Consider the following 13,957-nt stretch of genomic DNA (forward strand, 5'->3'; position numbering starts at 1 on the left):
AGTAAAATGCATTTTCTCAAAGGATTAGCCAGTTACATAAAATATGTCCCTAACACGTATCAATGCAACTTTGATAAAATGCAGGTAACATAAGCTTCAGCAATTGCAACGCAAATAGTTTTAAGTATCATAAATAGAAACAAGATTATTGGCATTATATTGTTCAACAAATCTCCGTACGTAACTTTCTTCACAAATTTTTTCACAACTGTTGCAAATGACAAGTTATTAATGATATATAGCCCATATGAAAATCAATAACCATTTTTTTAAGAGAAAAATCACTAACAATTTACCACTTCAATAACAGTAAAAAAATGTTATGTCAATATTATTACTCTATATTGTTTTTGATAGAATCCCAACAACCCTTTTAATACACATGCGGTTTGTTATATATGCCAAATTGCCAGCAAACAATTCCCCTTTCATTTATATAAAGAATTCAAAGTAGTTAAATTCCTTATAACTATTTCTTTTTTCTTTTTTTAATTTGATTGCTATAAATGTTTTTAAGTTTTTTTTTTGTTTATTTATTTATTTATTAATAGAGATAGAATTTAAAATTTGTAACATCCACCCTATGATAATTATTCTTTACTATTAAACCAAGACACTATTAAAAAAAAAATTTGGGTGTAGGTAGGAGTCAAACTTTTCCCATTTGAGCAAACAAGAATGTAAGTTTAAATTTAATTGATATTATTCATATTTGAAAGTTTGAATGGATTTATAATCTTTGTTTTGTTTTGGTATTTTTTTTTTTAAGAAGAAAATGGACAAATAATATTATTTGCTACACTAGCATGACTGATGTTTGAATGTACATAGAATCTTATTTGCACACAATATTTTCGGTCAACCATATTTTAAGCAATAGATCAAAGGTAGTATTTTCTATAATGACTTTGAATTAATTAATCAAAGGTAGTATCTAGCAATAATTATATTCTTTGTGGTGCCTAGTGTATGTAGTTTGAACCCTACTTCTCCCATTAACTACCCATCTCAAAAAATGTTGTCACTTTTAAGTTATGAGTACTGCTACAACCACAAACTATTTTACAATACTTTTAGAAATTATTGATGTGACAAATTCTTACTGGTTCTCATCTGGGTCCATTACTAACATCATCTTCTCACTTACTAATAATCACTCACCACATCAATATTTTGTAAAAAAGTTTGTAAATAGTTTGTGTCCGTAGCATTACTCATAACCAAAACACAAACAATTCCCTATCATGATTATTGTATTGTACTCAGGGTTGGTTGAACAATAGATACAATCGATGCCATGCAATCACCTAAGGCCCCCAAATAAAAGAATGCCCCTACTTGTAAAAAAAAAAATATATATATATATATATATATACATACAAAATTTATTTATCTATATATTTTAATTACAAAAAAAATAAATACTTTTATTGGTCAATAAAAAGCATTAAAAAGGCACCATTGTATCCTAAAATGCAAAAGATTGAAAAGGGAAAAAACAACAATAGTCAAATTTCAACTAACAAAATTAAATTTTAGAAGACAAATTTATTAACTCATTCTTGAAATATGATGAAGTCATAATTTATACTAGACAAATTCATTAATAATACAACGTAATTGTCTTGAAATATGCTAAAATAGAGATTATAAATTTCTAAAACAAAAGAAAAAATCTCTCATCTCTTTATCTCCTATCCATCTATATTCTTACCTTTGTTTTCTTCATCTTGATTCTTGATCTTTTTCTATAAGCTTAGTCATTCTTTGTTCATTGCCCTTCACAGTAGATTCAAGATTGAATAGGGGCGGTGTGGGCACAGCAGAGGTAACCCTTCTGGCCCTCTCCCTCTCTGTCTTTTTGATATTTAAGATCGTAGAGTTTGATTTTTATTCAATTAAATATTTTAAATTATATTTTTTAATCTACTTGATTGATAGGATAACATGCTGGTCTTGCATAGCCCAAAGCATTGCACAATCTACCCATAGGCTACATCACTGCACATTGCACAAGGCCATAAGCCCATAGTTCACAATTCATAGCTGGCCCCCACACATCACATGGCCACACACTAACCCACTCACAACCACACTCAATGTCACACCCACTATATCTTTTACTTTTTTTATGCAAAATTTTTACTTTATCAATTATTATAAGTTATCACACCAATTAATAATTTGATGTATATCATATCAACTCATTTGTATTATAGTGATTAATATAATTTTAAATAGATTTTAAGTAAAAAAAATCAATTAATATTATTTAATTAGTATTTAAATATAAAAATGCCCCCAAAGTTGTTGAGCCGCCTTGACTGTAACTATAAGTTTTTTTATCACTAACATGTGCTAGAGACAATTGAAACTTTGCTATGGAGTTCAGTACAAAAGTGTTTTTGTGTTAAGCTTGGTGATTTGTACAATATCACTTTAAAGATAAATCATGTAGTTCCAGACTAAGCTACAACATTTTTTACTAAAGTGATAGTAATAATCTGATTTGGACACAACTATTGATTCTACATGGATTTAAAAAGATAAGAAATGTAATACATAACCTTCAACTTCTCTATATGGAAAGCAAGGTTGATAATCTTTCTGTGTTTAGCCCATTTCTCAACCTCATAGTTTACTACTCCCATTGCAAGCAATCTAGCAAGTGGATTTGGTTTGGGCTTCTGAAAGTCACCTATCTTGGTGAAAACATCTTTGATATGTTCAGGGCTCATAATGTTTATATGGGGTGTTGGGCCAAGCCATGTAAAAAAATTCTTAGCTGCATATGTTTACAAAGATTGGAAGAAAATCCGATATTTTTAGAAAAATATTATGTCTACAACATTTTCAAAATAAATCTTAAGTGACAGTTTGTTACTGACTATTACTTATGGATGAAAAATCATTTCAATGGTTTATTTAAATTAGAACCAGTAACACTAGCTTTACCTCAAAAAAAATTATGATTCCAACGCTACCAATTTAGATTCTAGTTTATAGTTAAATCAATCGGTCTAGTTTGTCTGGTTCAGATTTAAGATTTTGGGCATAAGCTAATACATAGTTGGAAGATTTTAAACAGAAGTTACAGGACTTAAACAACCATACATACTTTATTGCTATGAAATGAGTGAGATATAATTTGTGTTTGCTGCAACAAAATCTTTAGGTAATTAAGTTAATTGTAGACATACATACCATAATGCTTCACTGTGTGATGTTCAAAGGGGAGAACACGTGGCACAATATCGTCAGAGAGTTCTATGTGTTTAGAACAAGCTTGCTTTATCACCATAGAGCTATCTTTCATGTCCCCGAAGAAAAGTCTATAGGAATTGACTACAAGACCTTGGTCTTAACCACACCCAATTCAGAATCATGCATGACAACATTGTCATTATAACAAAAAGAACAGAGTTGGCAACTTTGTCCAGAGAAATTTCCATTATTATTTTTTTCTTTGTAGAGAGAGATAATAGGCCAAGAATGTACTAGCTCCTTGTGATAAATTAACCAATTAATTAGCCAAGTGAATTAATTAAGTTAATTAACATGCAATATGCGTGGTAGCACAAACAAATCACCAACTAAGTTAAATGCAGCGGAAAATAAAGTTGACACGGTGATTTGTTTATGAATGAGGAAAAAGCAAAAACCCCACCGGGTGATTTTATGGTCACTACTCTCGAAAATCCACTATTATCACAACAAACAGTTACAAGTAAAGGAATCCAAGTACCTTATACCAACTTATAGTTGAACCCTTATCCCAATACACAATTGGACTTGTTCTGTAGTGACAATCTCTCATTTTCAATACACGGCTCCCAGTACGTAACTGACCAATCGATGCACGGATCAAAGTATGTGACTAACACACCAACTTGAGAAAGATGTTGGCTGTAAAATTCTTTAGTTCATCCACACGATGAAGATCAAGAAACTCCTTGATCACAAAACCCTATGGCATACAAACACAGCAGCTTTTTCAAGAGAAAGATGAACTAGGGCATATATCTTCAATCACAATATGCTTGAATAAAACATTTACATCAAGTTTCATCAACATTATGACAGCCCTTAAAATAATCCTTATATATGTTTAGGGTTGTGAGAAAAAAGAGTCTAAACACATACACATAGATATGCATGAAATCAAATTTGAAAAACTGATTTTCGTAAATCTCGATAGATAGGGTATCTGTTGAGTAGCAGTCGAGCATCGGGCTAAATTTTCCTTTTAAATCTCGATATATACAATCTGTTGAGCTAGTTGTCGAGCTTTAAAATACAACACTTCTTCACTTGTTTCTTGGATAGATTTGCATGGCTTTAACTCTTGACTTGAACAATATGTTTCTTGAAAACTTAAACAATCGTAGATCTACCCAATTACGAGTAAAGTGCATTTTGTCAAAGGATAAGCCAATTCTAAATGACATATGTTCTTAATATGATTCACATATTTCCTAACAAGAGAGCTAGAGGTAGAAGAAAGTGAAGAAGAGATAAGAATGGACATTTCTTCAACACGTTTTTTATAGCCTTTTCTTTGTTTTCAACAAGCATTCACAAATTGTCCTAAAGGACAAGGACAAAAAATAAACGACAAAATAAAACATTAAGAAAATGACATATATATACACATTAACCTCAAAGCATCAGAAGCTCTTTTATTTTTTTGGTAAAGGTTAATAATTTGTATCTATTATAATTTAGAAATATATATTTTTATTTTTCAAACAAATAAAAAGCATAAACTTTAGAAATAAGCAGTAACTGTAATTTATTTTTTGAACGTAAAGGGAAAAATATCCTAAATTTTAGAAGTTTTTTTTTTTTTTTTTTAATTCAAAATGAAATTTGTTATTTAACGTTTATGACCCTATTTTTAAATGAAGTTACTGTTCATTAATAAAGGTATTTTTGAACCACAAAAAAGTCTAGTTGAAAGTGATGAATCCTCTTATATATAGTATAGATAAAATTATGATTTTCTATTATTTGGTTATGTCAAAAAAGTGGAAAGAAAATAGAGGAAACAATTAGAAGAAAAAGAAGATTTTAGAAAATTTTATTTTTACAAACCAAATTCGCACTCTCGGACCAAGTAGATAATTCGCACTCTTCTCGCTTTTTTGTACAATCAAATATAAAGCTCCAAAGGCACACTTGCTTGATGGCGGGGCTAGTGCTGGTGCCACTGTTGATTCGGCTAGAAAAAAAATATATAGAGCTCCAAGAAATTTTTGTAAAAAAACATCTTTTCATTGGATTTATTGATAGGTTTCTCAATAACAACAAAATAAAATAAAATACTGTTGATAGTAGTGTCTGGTATTCAATGTAGTTTATAATCTAGAATGAGCTAGCTTAATGTGACCCAAAAAAATAAAATGACATCACCCATGATTCTTGTGGTGCACATTGCGTCATCGATTACATAACCTCCTAAGAATTAAAAATGAGTAATTATGATGTCATACCCAATTACACAATTTTGTCCACAACTCGGCCATGTGACGAGTTGTGGTTGGTGGAAGGGTGATGGTTGGTCCATGTGCCACACCTCTCCACCGGCGAATTGTGGATAAAGTTGTGTAATTGGGTGTGGCACTAGAATTTTTCATTAAAAAGTCCAGGACAAAGCACTTTTTACGATGAAAAAGGAAAGATGGTTGAGCAACAACAATTTTATATGGGCCACCAAATATTTTGTCTCTTCTACTTTTGGCAATTGGATTGCTACGATTCAAATTTTACTCCCAACTATTTTGGCAATTAGATTGCCACAATTTTACTGTTTAATAATATTGTTCTAGTAACGTTATTTAAATATTATGAAAATACATGTAGGTAAAAATGTGTTGTGAAAATATGTGTTGGATTGTTTAAACAACACAATCAAACAAGCCCCAAAATTTTCTCTCCTCTTTTTGGTTAGTTGGGCAGTCAAATACATGCACAAAAATTGGGGAGCAATGGTATTGTCAAAATTGCGTTTCTGTTTCCTCCATCTGGTTACATTGTTTCACTCTTCTCTAGTACTTTTCTCACAATTTCAGCAACATAATTGTTGATATTCACCTCTCTCCTCATACTGTAGTACATATATCACAAATAAATTTGGATTTAAGCAATATTTAGTCAAAAGACTCTCTATAAACATTCATTTAGTATTTAACAAACTATCAACTAATATAGAAACAAAAAAACAAAAAAACAAAAAATGATTTCTTAATACATTATAATCAGTAGCGGAGCTAGTAATTTTTTCTAGGGGCCAAACTAAATATAAAAAAATTATTAAGGGTTTTTTTACTTATAATTTTAGATTTTTTCTAATTAAAAAAATTCATGACATAATTCTTGATTAATTGGATATTCGATCATCTTAATCAAGAATAACGTTCTAAGGAAGCAATATGTTATTTCTTCAATTCTCATCTTTGAGCCTTTTTAGATGGCAATCCTTGACCTTTGAGCTCCTTTAATCTTAAATTATGCATCAATTGTGAATAATTTTGCCTTAAAATTACTCATATTTTGATATTTGAATACTAAATTATAGACACTAGTTATATATCCATTTAAAAAATATATAAATAATAAACTGTATGCAATCAATCAAAGAAAAAAAATTCACATAAAAAACTAAATATAAAATAAATTGATACAATAGGGACAAAGAAAGAGAGAGAGCAGTGTTGATTGATTTGTGAACAGAGTTGATGCAATTCACCGAATGGAGGCTAGAAGCAACTAGCGGTTTTTTTTTTTTTTTTTTTTTTTCATTAGGGGGATTGGAGGAGTACTTCTAATTCGAACTTGGAAGAGGATTCTTGATTAACAAAGAATTTGTTTGTCGTTTTTATTATTATCTTTTCCTTTTTGGATATTTTGTGTTTTCTTTTTGGGATATTATTGATTTGGGAATTTGTTAAATGTTGTTCTATATAATTTTTTTCAAAGAGAATTAACTGAACCAAGAATATGTTTTACTTTCTAAACTTATTCGTAAGTTTGGTTGTGAATTATAACATTAGAATAAAACTTAGATATATATTTTGTATTTTAATTCACTATTTTCACCTCTTGCACTTCTACTCCTTTATATATACCTACCCATAGCCTTCATGCCATCACATGTCAAATATACACAGACCAAAAACAATGTCATTTACCTTCAATCTTTCGACAACACATACTAGCTCTAACATTGTTGTTTCATCTAATTCTAAACCATATGAGTTGGCTACAACCAAGGAAGGGGGGCTTGCATTTTATATTGAATGACAACGGCAATTACGATTTTGATGTTAAGGTTGGACATTGTGGATTTGTGGGTTTTGTAAATGATGTGATTGACTGTGGGTGTTTGATATATGTACTTTGTTTTAGAATTAGTAGAAAGGCCAAAGGCCTTGTAACTGAATTGGCACCTCCCAATGTACAAAGTGTTTGGGGTCTAAAGGGAAAATGATTTGAGCTGCGGGGTTAGTAGCATGTTGTATTTATTTCTCAAAAAAAAAAAAAATGTAGAAAGAAAAAGACACATTCTATATCAACTTTAATTCTATGATATTCCTCTAAAGTTTTTGTTGTTGTTCTTGTTTCTTTTTTTTCATTACTTCAATTGAATAATTAAAATGGATATGTGCGTGCAATTTATAATTATTGCTTTTTATGATGTACTCATTATTAATAAAATTCTATAACAATTACGCTATAATTCACCTACAAGATTATCTAAAACTATCTTACATAAAACATTATAACATTATTAGTATATTGTACGAGTAATTTACTAGTTAGAATTAATAACAACTCATCACTTATGGTTTGATGTAAAAATTCATTATTAAAAAGACCTCAGATGGCGCCGAACCAAACTTCACTGTCATTTTGGTCCACGCATGGCTGCATGGGATCAACGCCCATAGTAGAGGTAGACCGATGAGAATGGCTAGGCGGGCTAGCCCATGGCATAGCTGAGACCATGAAAATTGGGAACCCCAGGCTTGAATTATTGGGCTATGCCCAAAGGCCTAAGCAATTAAGCAAAGTTGGGGCCCCGTGAGATCGTCTTCGTTAAGCCGAGGCCTAATTTACAGGTTTGGTCATTAAATTATTCCCTCAATACAAATACTTTCAGCTGCCGAATTCTGTTCCCACATCAACTACCCTTTATCTCAACTCTCAAGTAAAGGATAAAGCGGGCGAGGATGGATAAATCCCACTTTTTTGAATGGTCGACAACGAAACAAGAATACACGTATCAAACACACGCAAAGAGAGTGTGTTAAAGAGACAAAGAAAGCAAGCAAGCGAACCCTCAAAGCTACCAAACTTCCCATTCCAATGGCGACTCCTGTTAAAGTGTACGGACCACCCATATCCACAGCTGTGTCCAGGGTCCTAGCTTGTCTCTATGAGAAAAAAATGAGTTCGAGCTCATCTCCATTAACATGTCCAAGGGCGAGCACAAGAAGCCTGAGTTCCTCAAGCCCCAGGTACTTTCACAATTACATACACAAAATTCTCTCTCTTTTCGACTAATTAGCTATATATAATTCTGAATCTCTCTTATACATGGTCCTGATAGTGATAATGTTACAGCCCTTTGGCCAAGTACCAGCATTTGAAGATGAGAGTATCTCCATCTTTGATAAATTTATACGCGCAATTTCATCATTTTCATTCATTCTCTTTTCCGGGTTTCTCTCTGTTTGCAACTCCATATTATAAATTTGAATTTGTGTGTGGGTAATACAGAGTCTCAAGTGATATGCTGCTACCTTTGTGACAAGTACGCGGACAAAGGGGACAAAGGACTATACGGAACAAACCCACTGGCAAAAGCATCCATAGATCAGTGGATAGAAGTAGAAGGGCAGAGTTTCAATCCACCAAGCTCAACTTTGGTGTTGCTGGAAAATTGCCTCAAATTCCAATTGTGATTTAAAAAGTCAATTAGGTTTCCTAGTTAGAGAAGGAAAAATTAATTTGAGTTTTCTTGTTGTAGAGGAAAAGACTATTTCTTGGTATGGAAGGAAGTCTATTCCTTGTTAAAGAGGTAATGTATTCCTAGTCTACAAGAAAATAACAAAAGAATATTATAAATAGACAATACTACAAATAATTTGATAGTTTTGGCCCAAGGGTCCTCCCTATGGGGAAAAGAAAAATAAAGCGTGAAACTAAGAGAGAGAAAAGGGATTTTTGCTTGGAAGGAATGCAAGAGGAAGGAGAGTACAAGGTACTACCGCCTTTGAGAAGACAAAAAATAGTATGTGCAAGAGTAAAGAAAGAGGAAGCCACACAAGAAAGAAAAAGAAGAGAGAGCCGCTTAGAGAAAAAGAAGACAGCCAACAGAGAGCTATGTGTGAAGAAGAAAAAAAGAAGGAGAGAGCAAAGTGTTGCCGCCTTTGAAAGAGATAATTAGTGTGTGTGTGTGCGTGTGAGCAAAGAAAAGTAATAGAGATCTCTTATTTTCCTTTAGTCATGAGACATACACAAGAATTATTGTAATTGATTTGATAATAGTGAAATTATTCAAAATTTGTCCTGTGATTTTTCACTCCAAAGAGAAAGGGTTTTCCACGTAAATTTTGTGCTCTTGTGTGTGATTGACATTTTGGATTGCTAATATTTGTCATAATATTATTTGGGACCCAACGGGTGTTTCAACTCGCATTCGTGCCTCGAATGAATATCAAGCAAGACAAAATAGTGATCAGGTAGAATGAAGAGAAGTTGTCGAAAGTGCTTGACATCTATGAAAAGTGGCTCGGGGAGGCTCGCTTCTTGGCTGGTGATGAATTTTCTTTGGCTAATCTTTCACACTTGCCCAACTCTTAGTACTTGGTCAATGGCATTGATAAGGGCAATTTGTTCACTTTGAGAGAAAATGTGGGGAGATGGTGGGACAAGATATTGAGCTGAGACTCGTGGAAGAAGGTGGTTGATTTTTAGAAGGGTGCTTAGAAAATTTCGTTGGCATTTCTTGAATAAATTGCTTCAATCCGGAGAATTTATTTTCTACCCCTTTTTTCCTTAGTTTTTTGGCTGAGTCCAAAGAGATCAATGGCATTTTGATCTCCCTATGTGTAATCTTTCAATTTCAAAACGCTTAAGGGAAATTCATTAATTTTCTACTAGCATTATATACTCTAGCCTTTGCAATAAAGTTGTTAAAATCGAGATCTTATAATCAGTAAAAGGGTTTTTAATTTGGGTAGGATTAAAAATATTAACATTATAATTATAAAAATGAAAATTTATCAATAATAATGATGTTTTTTTTCTAATTTATTTATTTATTTTTTACATTATTCAACATTGTTTCCTTCAATTAATGCAATAATGGATGTACAAACATAAACATAATATAATAATATAATAGAGTGGAAATCATAGTATGTTGTTTCTTATTCTTTAGAAAATGAGTTTTTAATCACTAAATAGTATATAGAAACGCAAATAAGCCACGAGGCACAATGGTGATAAATCTTGTTTAATTGGAACAACTTTTTGGTACTATATCTTATGTAATATAAGGTGAGTGCCAAATTGAGGTTGAAGAGTTATGATTGAGCAAGGACCATGAGCATAGGATGAGGAGGTCTCAAATGAGAAGTTCTACAAAATGAGTGACAAAGCCATCTTGGTCTCTATTAGAGCAAAGTTTTGACCAACGCATATCCTAGGACCCCCACCAAATGGGAAGAATGATACTTGGCCCTTTGTTGCCTTTGAAATGCCTTCTGAAAATCTCTCCAGGTTAAACTGTTTTGCATTCTCACCCCACAGTTCATAATCATGGTGGACTGGGATTGTTGGTAGAGCAATCTCCACTCCAGCTAGTATTATCAAATTTCCCAGCTTGGTTTCCTTGTGAACTATTCGAAGTAGCGAAGCTCCTAGTGGGTACAACCTCAAAGCCTCATTCAATATCATGGTTACCTATGCCATGGATAACCAACTATTACCAAAGCGTATTTCTTAAAGAATTTAGTAAAATAAAATAAGTTCATTAAATTTTCCTCTTGAAGAGTATATGAGAGATTTTGAAGCTCATTTATGATAGATAAAATTTGAAACAGATTTATTACTCAATTTACAAACCTAATCAAATTTGAGGTTTGCACTCAAATTAGTGGTCTATATTCTATATTACCAAGTACCAACTCTAACAAAAAATGAGTATGCTAACTATCATGAGCTCAATAGAAAATGGCTTTGACTCGATCAATTAACTAATATTGACATGAATTTTCATGAATGTGAATATTTCATCTCCGAAAGACATTACATATAAATTTTATAGGAAAATAAAGAAAAATTAGAATCTTTAGGGAATACTTACAATTTTAAGGTGATTTAACCCATCAAAGTCAGGTTTGTTCTTACCAAAGACTTGCAAAACCTCTTCTCTTGCATGAGCTTGCCAATTTGTATTTACTTAACAAAACCATTGTCCAAACAAGTAAAACCAAGGTTTTCTCTTCCCTAGCAAAGTAGGAAAGCTTACATTCCTCAATTACATCCTTAATACTCATTCCGACACTCTTCTTGTTACCAAATTCCTTAATCTCTCTAGAATTCGATTCCATAAGTATGCCTAATAAGTCATCATTTTTGCCTTTGCCTGCCTTCTCCCTTTTGTTAATGATTCCCATTAGTAAGTCTTGTATTTCTCTTTCAATTTCCTTCATCCTCCTACATGTCTTAGTTGGTAAAAACCTGCATATTTAAATATTAGCTATTAGTAAATTGTGAAGATTGAAGACAGAGAAACGGAAATTGTATTAATTATAATGTGATGATCTCTGTTAATTTTTGTGCTTGATGAGATGTTCAGGAAAGTAGGTTATAACCAATTTCATTTCTAAATAAACAATAAAATTTGGAATTTTGTTTTCATTGGAGGCATAGTTTTAAAAACCAAACAAGGCCGACCGATTCAACTAGGAACTAGAACCAATCCAATATGGTAAAATCACCCAAAATTGGTAAAAAACCGAGTTAAACTAGGAACTGGGGCCAAAATCAATTTTTTTACTATACTGATTTTTAAAACCATGATCAAACTTTAGATGCTTGAGAATTTTTATTTGGAAGGTGGGTCAAGAAAATGTTGAAATTCGTTGGAAGCTTGTTATATTAAAAAATAGCACATTCCTATTAATAAATAAAAAAACACATATATTTTTAATAGATATGATAGAATTTCAATCTATATAACATATAAACTAAATTGCAATTGGTTAATCCTATCTCAATAAAAGCTAGCAAACAAACCCCCAAAGCTACCAAACTTCTCATTCCAATGGTGACTCTTGTTAAAGTGTACGGACCACCCATGTCCATAGCTGTGTCCAGGGTCCTAGCTTGTCTCTATGAGAAAAATGTCAAGTTCAAGCTCATCTCCATTAACATGTCCAAGGGCGAGCACAAGAAGCCTGAGTTCCTCAAGCTCCAGGTACTTTTACAATTACATACACACAATTCTCTCCCTCTTTTCGACTAATTGGCTTTATATAATTCTGAATCTCTCTTATACATGGTCCTGTTTGTTAAATTACCAATTGTTCCAAAAGGTTGAGCTGTTAGGAAATGGTGAGTTTAATCACTTAACCATAATTCTAACACCCCTTCTCACTTGTGGGCCCAAATTTCCCATTAGTAAGTGGGGGCCCAACAAGTGGGAATTTAACATTTTAAATGGGAAGTAGAGTGAATAGAGGGATCGAATTCAGGATCTCTTACTCTGATATCATGTTAGAAATACTGAATCAATGTACTGTATTTAACACTGATAATGTTACAGCCCTTTGGCCAAGTACCAACATTTGAAGATAAGAGTGTCTCCATCTTTGGTAAATTTATACCCGCAATTTCATCATTTTCATTCATTCTCTTTTCTGGGTTTCCCTCTGTTTGCAACTCCATATTATAAAACAGAATTTGTGTATGAGTAATACAGAGTCTCGAGCGATATGCCGCTACGTTTGTGACAAGTACGCGGACAAAGGAAACAAAGGACTATACAAAACAAACTCACTGGCAAAAGCATCCATAGATCAGCGAATAGAAGCAAAAGGGCAGAGCTTCAATCCACCAAGCTCAACTTTGGTGTTTTAACTCACATTCGCGCCTTGAATGAATATCAAGCAAGACAAAGTAGTGACTAGGCATAACGAAGAGAAGATGTCGAAAGTGCTTGACATCTACGAAACGAGGCTTGGGGAGGCTAGTTTCTTGGCTGGGATGAATTTTCTTTAGCTGATCTTTCACACTTGCCTAACACTTAGTACTTGGTTAGTGGCACTGATAAGGGCAATTTGTTCACTTTGAGAGAAAATGTGGGGAGATGGTGGGATGAGATATCGAGCCGAGACTCGTGGAAGAAGGTGGTTGATTTGCAGAAAGGTGCTTAGAAAATTTGGAGGGCATTTCTTGAATAAATTGCTTCAATCCGGAGAATTTATTTTCTCCCCCTTTTTTCCTTAGTTTTTTGGCTAAGTCCAAAGAGATCAATGGCATTTTGATCTCCCTATGTGTAATCTTTCAATTTTAGAACACTTAGAGTGTGTTTGTTTGGAGGTAAAATAGGGTGGATGGAAAACTTTGGAGAGAAAATGTGAAGGAAAACTTTTTTGGAGTGTATTTGGTTGGGTGGGGAGGAAGGAAAATAAATGGTGGGGCCTAGGTGTTTTCTCCCCGAGCCCACCTAAAAGTTTTCTCCCCAAAATGAAGAGAAAACTTAAGGGAGAAAATTGAGCTGCTTAATGGACGAAAATGCCCACATGCACTTGCACATGAGCTTCATCCCTACATTGCTCTTCACTTTTTTTAATTTTAATTTTTTTTTCCTTCCTTAATGTTTCCTCCTCCTCCTCCTCCTCCTCCTCCTCTTCTTCTTCTTCTTTTTCTTTTTTCCTTTAAT

General features: G+C 32.8%; 1 protein-coding gene, 1 long non-coding RNA gene and 2 pseudogenes across 2 annotated transcripts in view; 2 read left to right on the forward strand and 2 right to left on the reverse strand.

Annotated features, from left to right (window-relative positions):
* Positions 1-3,452, reverse strand: part of LOC126695198 (cytochrome P450 CYP72A219-like) — a 36,191-nt pseudogene extending 32,739 nt beyond the window's left edge.
* Positions 3,453-8,069: 4,617 nt separating this feature from the next.
* On the forward strand, positions 8,070-9,609 carry LOC126712504 (uncharacterized). Its single transcript, XR_007651120.1, has 2 exons — positions 8,070-8,519; positions 8,782-9,609. It is a non-coding gene; the product is annotated as an uncharacterized LOC126712504 (long non-coding RNA).
* Positions 9,610-10,622: 1,013 nt separating this feature from the next.
* The window catches only part of LOC126712501 (cytochrome P450 72A397-like), a 76,538-nt gene continuing 73,203 nt past the window's right edge, over positions 10,623-13,957 (reverse strand). The window contains exon 5 of the mRNA XM_050411845.1: positions 10,623-10,971. Coding sequence (XP_050267802.1) covers positions 10,648-10,971 — 324 coding nt within the window. The 3' untranslated portion in view covers positions 10,623-10,647. The remainder of the gene's footprint in view (positions 10,972-13,957) is intronic.
* Positions 12,338-13,448, forward strand: LOC126712503 (glutathione S-transferase F8, chloroplastic-like; annotated as a pseudogene).

This window comes from Quercus robur, chromosome 2 (genome assembly GCF_932294415.1).
Source record: "Quercus robur chromosome 2, dhQueRobu3.1, whole genome shotgun sequence".
Lineage (NCBI taxonomy): Eukaryota > Viridiplantae > Streptophyta > Magnoliopsida > Fagales > Fagaceae > Quercus > Quercus robur.